The 11,187-nt window shown below is 33.9% G+C and overlaps 1 protein-coding gene across 2 annotated transcripts in view; it reads right to left on the bottom strand.

The window, feature by feature from the left end:
* Positions 1-492: 492 nt before the first annotated feature.
* Positions 493-11,187, bottom strand: part of LOC137632538 (5-hydroxytryptamine receptor 1-like) — a 168,868-nt gene continuing 158,173 nt past the window's right edge. For both annotated transcript variants that reach the window (XM_068364513.1, XM_068364514.1), the window contains one exon: positions 493-5,910. In XM_068364513.1, coding sequence (XP_068220614.1) covers positions 5,698-5,910 — 213 coding nt within the window. In that variant the 3' untranslated portion in view covers positions 493-5,697. The remainder of the gene's footprint in view (positions 5,911-11,187) is intronic.

Genomic DNA, 11,187 nt, shown 5'->3' with positions numbered 1-11,187 from the left:
TATATATATATATATATATATATATATATATAATATATATATGTATATATATAATGTGTGTGTGTGTATAAATATGTATAAATATATATATAAATATTAAATATGTAAAATATATTAAAGCTTGTTTTGCACTCGATAATCTTCAGCATACTGCCAACGCTCTTTGAGTTTGATCAGTAATATGTTTAATATGTGGCCATGGATTTTTATCACCTAATACTACTTTTGTATATGTTTTATAGTCTCGACTAATATACCCCATAGTAAGCTTATATTAACTTTAAAGGAAAAACTAAAATTTAGAAAAAATTTATGTTTTGAATTAAACCCTTCGAAAAGCTTCTTCGGTTCATATGAATTCCTTTGACAAAATGTTTGTCATTTAGTTTGTAGAATCCTGGGATGACATTCGAATGAAACACATAAATCATTTACAAATAAGGATTGAAATGAATTACACTGAGAAGTACAAAAATACTTTATTTTTCCTTCTATAGATAGTTACACCAAAGATCTGTAGCACATTTCTTATTCTGGACGTTGAAGATCTTTTTTATTTTTTTTAATTACGTCGGTCACAAGAAGAATATTCAAGAAACTGGGAATGTCCCGTATCAATTCCTTACTAAACTGAAAATCTAATTTTCAACTAAGACCTTAGACCAGAGCTAGTAAACAACTTCTGACCAAAACCTGAAGGATAGTCAGGGAAGTTGTGTATAGCTACACCAAAGGGTGTAAGCCAGCAAGTAGCTCTAGTATAAGCGGTTATAGAATATTTTATTCATAAGGAAAGAGCTTCTATCTACACATTTTGTAGTACCAGTTAAAAGATAGTTTACCCCTAGAAGATAATGTCGGCTGACAAGAAGTCATTGATAATGTTCTATTTAGCAAACAAATAGTGGAGTATGAGCATTCTGTTCTCTCTGAAGAATAATCATTTTGTCATACTTCTAATATCACAAAAATTATGAAATTCCAAAATTCACATCTGAAAATATAATCGCTTTGAAAAAAAAAATAAACAATAAAACTGAATTACACAAAAACATTCCAAATAGATTTATACAAGTTATGATTCTTGAGTATAGGAACGTTGCAATCTGAAATAGCATTAAAAGCACTGGTAAGAATATAGCATTTTTTATGTTCAAATATCAATTAGCTCCAAGTGATTGTTTTTCATTTCTCATTGGCTATACTCACATCAATACTGCAAAGGGTTTTGAAGAAGCCTGGTTATTCAGCGATACATATATTTGCTCTGCAGTGCAGAAAAAGTTGGTTTCGCGAGAGTGGTAAAACGAGCAAACTACTATTATTGCTACATATCGGTAAACATAGAGATTTCTTCTTTCTTCACGTCAAAATAACATAGATGCAATGAAGCATATTTGTAAATATTTCATATTTCTTTACACATATACATATATCACTACAGTAATCTAGAGTTCATATATATATATACTCATATTTGCTTTTTATATTTATAAAGTATTTAAAATTTACATTCTCTCCACTAAGTAATTCGCATTGTATGGAATAGCCCATATTGAAAACCAGAGTATAAAAATATAAAAATTGAACAGCATTTGTATGAGTGAGAGGACAGTTTAGTAAGAAAATTCGTCTCCTATTTATAAGTAGTTAAGGTAAACAAACGTCTTTAGGTGCACCACTTCAAAGAGTCAAAAGGTAAAATAAAAAATTGTAAGCAAGAGGAATATTCAAAATACCTAGCTATTGGACAGTCTAGACCAGTTTTGAAATGTATGTTGCTGTTTGTATATATATATATGTACCCCCATTTTATTTTTATTTTCAAACCTTGTCTAGACTTTTTCATGAAACTAAAAGATAATTCAGTGCTGATTAAGGATGGGAAAATTGCTGTTGGAAGAGTGACTTATGCTTGCTATAGTTTTAGACAACATTTTTTTGGAGTAAAATTTGTAACTCTTAGTTAGAAATGGTGCACAAAAGAAGTGTTCAAGCTTCCTAGTTATTACTATGACTAGAAAATCGCAATGCGAGTTGTAGTAGAAACAAAGCATCTTTTGTTGACCAAAAGATATTCTTTAGGCAAAAGGGGATAAACGAATAAGAAGAATATTTTGAAAGAAAAGGTAATAAGAAAACTAGTGAAATGAATGGAATTGAAATATTAGGAAGAGTCTATAATAAGCCTAATGAATTAATGTACAGATATAATTTCCATATTTTTTCGCACGTTTAGGCTATCCATTTCCTATTATTGGAAATAAAATTAATTTCAAACTACATTAACTATTTTACAATTACAACATTCTCCCATTAGAGCTAAACTTACATGATAAATGTCCAAGCGTATTTTACAGAAAAATAGGTCGTTTTAGCTATTTTTACACCGTGTAGATTAAAAACATCTCCGTTTAAGTATATAATCTTATTTACATAATAACATTATAGGTTATAATGAGCTTCATTTCCTTAATACAAGCTAGGTTAGTCTGTTATATTTGAATCTTGCTTATGGTTGTTTACATAAGAGCAAACTATGCAGAAAAATAATAAATATTATCCTTATATCACCTGTGCTCCATGGATCAGTTGGAAGGATTTCCTGGACAATTATTCCCCATTCCTGGAATGATTTCAAAAGACCCTAGCGAAGCCACTCTTTAGTAACTTGCATTTTTTACTTAACCGGAAATATGATCAATATTTACAATTTTAGATCAAATTCCTAAAATAGGGTAACAGAACCCACGCATCAATCAAGTGGATTTCCTATTCAGAAGTCTCCTTTTGGGACACATGCTCTCGAAAACGAGCTTTCTTATTTTGGAAGACGACCCTGTTTCTCATTCCAGCGCATATACGTCTGAGCTGTCTGGAGTGAAGCCAAGGTGGTGCATCTTAGAATCCTGGGATTAAATTAAGAATCCCATCCTAAAGGACAACCGATTATTATTAAGGTCTACAAGCTTTGAACCACCTTAGCCTCAGTACCTCATTTGGAAACCACTGTTCTTGGTTGCCCCATCTTTGAAGAGGATTATCTTTTTTTTCTTACTTAAATAATGAAATGAGAATCCTTTCTATGCGGCCTGTGTCCTACATTAAGCATGTCAAAGGCCTACCAGAAAAAAAATCCATCGGATTTTGTTGCCAGGAATTCTGTTTTACCTTTCATATAATACTGCTGGTGTTGACAGTGTTGACAGTTCGACTATATAGATGGAACGTAAACTGTGCTTGAACTGTGATATCGTATTTGCGATGCTCAAAGGATCGTGCATACAATTACAGGTGGTTGCATGCAGTCGAAATAGTGATAATAACACAACCAATATCCAGCAGACCCAATACCTGATTGTATCATTGCAATTGATTACTTTGTTGTGTTCAACCGTGCCAGTTAATTTAGCCTTATGTGGTAACCGAGGAATAATCTCTGAAACTAAATATTCATAGAAAACAGCCGCACCGAAGTTAAAAATTTTTAACCACCAATTACTGTAGATTTTATAAAAATTATAGTATTTAGACATGATATCTATTGAAAATTGTAACACATAGGATGTGCAGTGTGTAGCATTCATGAGGCCACAAAAAGTTTTATACATAAGACCAGTTTTTCAAACAACACATTGCCGTTGCAAGAGTAACGCGTTATTGACAACTCAATCATTTGAATCATTGTTAAATGACAAAGACTTAGTATAATATGGAAACATTTGTTGATAAGATTTTACGTTTTCTTAATCGTATTTTGGGAATGATGGATTTCATTAAAAAGGGTAATGTTGTAATGTTTTACCGTGGCTATTTTGTTATTCGTTCCATAATCCAACTTATCTATATTCACAATCAACATGAAACTAGAAAAGTTGGTTGCATATATCAATGTAATTCTCGCGTCCCTTTGCAGTCTCTTCAAGTGCTTGGTCTTAGCCATGATCTACAGTAGATATTACTCATCCCACATTAAACTGAGTCCACATCTGACAATTAATCTTGCGAGGCTGTAACCTCTTTCTCACTATCTATTCTATCTATCCCTCTCTGTATCTCTTCCACTCAAATACTTGAACATGACCAAAGTGCTTCAAATGCTTTGGTGAATCGGAGTCCTTTGGCGTGTGTCTCATCCTTTAACTTCCTGCTATTGATCAGATTCAGCGAATTCTCAATGGGCTTTTGGAATTCCTTTGGTCGGCATCCTCCCTTTCCTTCTTTGTTATGAGAGAAGAAGAGTGAATAGGGAGACTTGGTCGGAGAACTAGGAAAAATCTAGTTCATGCATTTCTATGGAAAGTCTGTTGATATGCAGTACTTAGGTTTCTAGTTCCCAAATTTGTATTTGATTTCCGAAATATTGAGAGCCCTTTTAGGTAGCTATTGTAGTATGTAGTCATATATATTTTATGATATTTGTATTGATCTCCTCATTAGATAATAACCAAACATTGTATTATTTTTACCGTAATTAACCTAAAATAATACTGGTGGCTGGCTCCGACTGATGTGATTATTTTGATGCAATTAGTTCACTAATTAGTTAGCAGATAGAAAACGTCATTTATTTCTATCTGTTTCTTCTATTACCACTATTGTTTAGCAATCGGTGTCATTAGTGTTACCAAAAAGTATATTGTATTCCAAGTGCCATATATTTCCATTTGTGAAGAAATTTCTCTTAGCCTTTACGTATTAATTATAAAAATAGTTCTTGATTCAACCTACCCTTTGCTATGCAACGAAACACTGAATCCGTTATTTCCTCATATTAGTCCAAATACACTTTTTTCTTGTTGATTTAAGTAAAACATTGTCTCTGTAAATTATTGTCTGTTGTGAAAAATCCGTATTATATTTTCTTAAACACGGACGTTTCAAGCAATTTTATTCTGTAAAATCGAGCGATATGGGTTTAGTTCGCCTTAAAGCTTTGCCTTTCCGTGTTAGAGTTATAGTACTCAGTTCAATAAGTTAACTTGATGCTGCTGTTATCTTGGAATAAGAGGAGCAACAGTACTTAGGAATTAAAGGATACATGTAGAATACAATTCAAAGAATACATGCAACTATACATTTGCATGTGGTTGCACCAGTTTGTTTACACATTCAAACACTCATGGAAAAAGAGAACATTAATTTTTACATGAAAAATAAACAGATATGTGCTATGATCTACTGCTATATTACACCATTACGATTTGGAGACTACGCATGAAAAGAAATTTAAAGAATATCATAGTATCTGTGGCAGGCGTTGCTTGTCACAGTCTCGTATTTATAACATTCACATTTCTTTCTTATATAAATGCGATGCTACATTATTACTTTCATTATATTTCTTCCTTTTTTTTTGGTATGTTTTAATACTGATGGGTATGAAATCACAACGCCATTAAGGAGCAGAAATTTTCACTGAAGATATCTGGGTTTCATGCTTATAGATCTATGAGGTTATTTACTATATCGGCATTTCTCATTCCATTGGCGCTTTAAAACATCACAGTAAACACGTTCAAGTAGTGAAGATAAGTTGTCACATCCGAACTTTCATGGAAAAACGAACGTTTGTTTTCCTTGACGGAAAATTGATTTTTCCAACTTCGTGGCATTTAGTAAGTTTTCCTATGAATCAATTTCCCATTTCTACATCGAAAACTTTAGTAAGTTTTCCTATGAATGAATTTCCCATTTCTACATCGAAGACTCGTTTTGTAAATCTTGAGGAACCTTTATTTCCTTCACATCTGCTAAGGTGAGATGAAGCTCCGACGAATTCCTTTGGTTCGTCACCGTGTTGGTTCTTACGGCGGAGAGCGTTGGAGTGTCCGGTCCGCCATATTGGGAGTGGTAGAATTCCTCACGCATCAGAAGGTTGAGTGAAGCACATCGTAGACATAGTATCTCCTGCAATGGAATGGGGAAAGAGAATCAGTATTGACATGTAAGGTGTAAGCATGCGTGTGGAGAAGATAGAATCAGGCCGTCTGGAAAACATATTAATAAAGGTCTGTATATGTTAGGTTACCGTATGTGGCTCGTACACATGCATACGCATCATGTATATAATGTGAATGGTATTTTTTTAGAAATCGGATTATCTGATAGAGGTTGTCTTCTGAGATAAGAAGACATTACTCAAAACTATATTTGTTATATATACATACACATATGGGCATATATATATATATGTATATATATATATATATATATATATATATATATATGTATGTATGTATGTATGTATATAATATATATATGTATGTATGTATGTATGAATGTATGTATTTATATATATGTATGTGTGTATGTATATATTGTATATTATTTTCCACGCACACACACACACACACACACACACATATATATATATATATATATATATATATATATATATATATATATATTATAATGTGTCTATGTGTGTGTTATGCATAATATGGTTATTCATGTAGTAGCTGATATAAATAACATTAAACTATATATTCCCTGGAAGTTTATCTATTTTTGTCTTGCATTGTACAAACATGTTATATATCGCCTTCATGTTTATATTGTTACCTATCATAGCGAAAATAAGATTAATATTATGATAATAACTCTAATTTTTTTTTCATTTTGGAGGTAATCAGATTTACGGATTACTATAAGATATTGAATTTGTTTGTTTTATTTTAATCATATCGTTGGAAGTAAACTAACATTGAACCTTTATCAGCGTGCACAGTAAAGAAATAAAGGGCTTGATTTTACTTGGAAACGGCTTGAATAGATACTAGTTTATCGTGTTTTTGCAGTATGAAAATTAACTGTTAATCTTTCATTTATGAATAAATAGAGAAATACTACTCCAAAGCTAAATCAAGCTTGTTATTTTTACTTTTTCAGATTAATTTTTTAACTTATGAAGCTGAATCAAGCTTGCTTTTCAGATTAGTTTTTCAATTTATGATGTATTAAGATCATTTTGCTTTAAAATGGCATCACGATGATTATCATATCAGGAATTGTAACTTCACAGGTAGTAATCTAAAACCAGTGTGACTTATCTCAGTTCCAGACTGTTAAAAATTCCCAGGTACTGGGACGGACTGGATAGAAAATCGAAGTAGACAGATGAAGTTTGTGAGAGCAAACAGTTATTCATTAATGAAGTGAATACTGTATCTATTGTTGAAAGTGTACACTGTTAAAAAACCGTAATTGTAATCGGAAATTCTCTGTAAAAATATACTGTTCTCAGCCGTATTTCAGTTAAATACAGGCGACCGTAATTTTGCCCTACTTAGTTATTATATTTTACGGGTTACTGACCATAATATCACTCCTTTACGTCAATATATCCTCTTTTTAAACGGAAAATGTCTTGCAACATTTATTCCAGAATGTTTACCCTTTTTACGACCAATGTTTTAACAGTGAATGCCAAAGGGAAAGGCGAAAGTGCAGATTTTTAATGTTTGATAGAATGAATTTATAAGAATTGCTTGAAAAGTTAACGCATAAAGGAGGCAAAGGTTTGATACGGTTACAAAAGCTGTGCTGGGGGTTCCGTGCAGAAAGTGATCATGAGAGTGTGGGTGAGGGAGAGGTAAGCTCCAAAAGATGCGTGAGAAGTATCATTTTTTCCCTTGTATCAAGCTGAAGGTGACAGAGGAGATCATAATGAGTATAATGATATAATATTTCTTACATTACATAGTATTTTGAGGTTACGTGGTAGGATTTCGATGACGAAAAAAAGCAGATATTAGAAGGATTTTCAGGAGACAGTTTCTGAAATTAAGCCAAATAGAGCGAAAAGGTTTTATGTAGAAGTTATGAATGAAGAAAACGCTTTTGACGAGATTGGTTAAGACGTAATATCTCAGATTTTAGTGAAATGTGGTACGTGAGGTTATTTTTTTTAGTTATCGAAACACGTTATGACAAAGAATAGTATGTCAAAGCACATACATTTGAGAAGTGGTGATACACTGTTAGAAAAAACAGCAATTTTAATAGGGGCGACCGTAATTTTAATTTACTTTGTTATTATCTTTTACGGGTTGGTGACGGTAATATCATGTTTTTAAAACAGCAAAAATCCTGGAATAAATGATGCCAGATATCTACCGTTTCTTTAATGCAAATTTTCAAGTATAGGTTTTCTGAGAAATTTGTATGAGAAATAGTTATATTATGCCTTAAGGATTATTCAAGATCTTGAGTGTTTAATCAGGAAACAAGTCAGGGTAAAGACGGAAGATGTCTGTGCGAAGTTTTTAGATGAAGCAAAAATTAGTTTTTGATATACGGAGAATAAATTGTATTGATTAAAGATAGGTAACAAGCTGCAGAGACCAGTGAAAAAGTTTTCACCTATTATGAAATTAAATTGACAGTTGAAAATTATCGTGATTAAGAAGTGAAATAACAAATTGGTGATTAGGGAAAAAAACGAAAATACATACATACATACATATACCAAAGGCACTTCCCCCAATTTTGGGGGGTAGCGGACATCAACAAATGAAACAAAACAAAAAAGGGGACCTCTACTCTCTACGTTCCTCCAGCCTAACCAGGGACTCAACCGAGTTCAGCTGGTACTGCTAGGGTGCCACAGCCCAACCTCCCACATTATCCACCACAGATGAAGCTTCATAATGCTGAATCCCCTACTGCTGCTACCTCCGCGGTCATCTAAGGCACCGGAGGAAGCAGCAGGGCCTACCGGAACTGCGTCACAATCGCTCGCCATTCATTCCTATTTCTAGCACGCTCTCTTGCCTCTCTCACATCTATCCTCCTATCACCCAGAGCTTTCTTCACACCATCCATCCACCCAAACCTTGGCCTTCCTCTTGTACTTCTCCCATCAACTCTTGCATTCATCACCTTCTTTAGCAGACAGCCATTTTCCATTCTCTCAACAAGGCCAAACCATCTCAACACATTCATATCCACTCTAGCCGCTAACTCATTTCTTACACCCGTTCTCTCCCTCACCACTTCGTTCCTAACCCTATCTACTCGAGATACACCAGCCATACTGCTTAGACACTTCATCTCAAACACATTCAATTTCTGTCTCTCCGTCACTTTCATTCCCCACAACTCCGATCCATACATCACAGTTGGTACAATCACTTTCTCATATAGAACTCTCTTTACATTCATGCCCAACCCTCTATTTTTTTACTACTCCCTTAACTGCCCCCAACACTTTGCAACCTTCATTCACTCTCTGACGTACATCTGCTTCCATTCCACCATTTGCTGCAACAACAGACCCCAAGTACTTAAACTGATCCACCTCCTCAAGTAACTCTCCATTCAACATGACATTCAACCTTGCACCACCTTCCCTTCTCGTACATCTCATAACCTTACTCTTACTCACATTAACTCTCAACTTCCTTCTCTCACACACCCTTCCAAATTCTGTCACTAGTCGGTCAAGCTTCTCTTCTGTGTCTGCTACCAGTACAGTATCATCCGCAAACAACAACTGATTTACCTCCCATTCATGGTCATTCTCGCCTACCAGTTTTAATCCTCGTCCAAGCACTCGAGCATTCACCTCTCTCACCACTCCATCAACATACAAGTTAAACAACCACGGCGACATCACACATCCCTGTCTCAGCCCCACTCTAACCGGAAACCAATCACTCACTTCATTTCATATCTTTATATTAGAATAAAAGTGAGTTGGTGTAACAGATAATTAGAAAAAAAAAACAAGAACTTTTAAGGCGTATTTTTTACTGTTTATGTTATTAGAGGCATGATAGAATTTAAAGAATTCTCTAGGCTAGGCGATCTGGCGTTTTGGAGATTCAAATATAGAACTTCTTGTTAGTTAGACAAGCATTCTAATACCTAGGACACGAATAGCAATAGTTCTCATTATGTATGCATATATTGTATATTTATTCTTACAGGTATAAATGTAATGTGTCAGGGGGAGGTTCATCTTTTATTTGTATTTATACACAAATATTATGTACAGTTTATAACTCTTTATATTTTACAATCCCAAAACATTTTAAACAATTTTATACTTAACGAATAAAAGCCCATTTTTCTATGAACACGTCATTGGAATTATCCCTAAACACGTAATTCACCCTTTTCTCGTTTAATATTTAAGATGAATATAACCGTGACTATAATTTGTTTCTAGTTTTACTTGTTAATGCAGTGAACTACCCGTGTTCAGAACATGAAAGAGATAGAGGAAATTTGCAGTCCTGCAACGTTATATATAAATTGAATACCCCACATTTTAGTATTTTGATGCGACTTACGGCCTGTTGTATGGGACGATATCATAATACCCTACCGTAGCTTAGGCTCATGTATACTGTATAAGGAAAGGTGGTAGGAAAAGTTCTGTGTTAACAATAGAAGAAGCAAAAGTCTTCTCCTAAAGAGTTAAATAGAGTAATAATACTGCAGGTAGGAATTATAAAGAAGATTAAATTAAAACATATCGTTCTAAGCTTTATTCATAATCATAAGAGAGAAAGTCTTATTCCAAAATCATATTAAGACTTAATAAAACGAGAAATGAAAAAAATATTAAGAAAATTTTGTAACGCTTTGGATGTTATGAAAATCCCTAACAAGATAAATAACAGGAATTGAAGACAAAAGGAGTTGATGGAAGTAAAAAAAAAAATTGAGACTGAAACGAATATTATAAAATCATCATGAAATTCAAGAAAAGTAGATGTGATATTAAAAGCCTTAGAAAGATTAAATGAAAGCAAAGGAGGATTTAAAAGAGGGATGTTCGTTCAGCAAGGATTGGACGGCTGCCCCCCCCCCCCCGCAAAAAAGAGAGAGAGAGAGAGAGAGAGAGAGAGAGAGAGAGAGAGAGAGAGAGAGAGAGAGAGAGAGAGAGAGCATGTCTTAGTGAGCAGCCAGTCTTCTTAGGAGAGGCTGTTGACGCCCTGGTTGAAATCTCTGTGCATGCGTATGGCTTCCAGATCCCCTTATTCCCCTCTGATAATATCTCCAGCTGAATACGTCCTGGGCGCGGAATTAGAGAAAATAAGAGAAGATAGTGAAAAATTTTCTATTACCCAATACGCACCCGCCCTGCGTCAGAGAAAGAAACCGAGAGGTGAAATGAATTCTCTGGAAGAGCTGAAGAAGAATATCATACATATTCATACGTGGCGAGCCCTATTT

The sequence above is a fragment of the Palaemon carinicauda genome, chromosome 41 (genome assembly GCF_036898095.1).
Source record: "Palaemon carinicauda isolate YSFRI2023 chromosome 41, ASM3689809v2, whole genome shotgun sequence".
NCBI classification, from domain to species: domain Eukaryota; kingdom Metazoa; phylum Arthropoda; class Malacostraca; order Decapoda; family Palaemonidae; genus Palaemon; species Palaemon carinicauda.
Note: the sequence above shows the minus strand (reverse complement) of the source record. Positions and strands in the feature narration are given on the sequence as shown.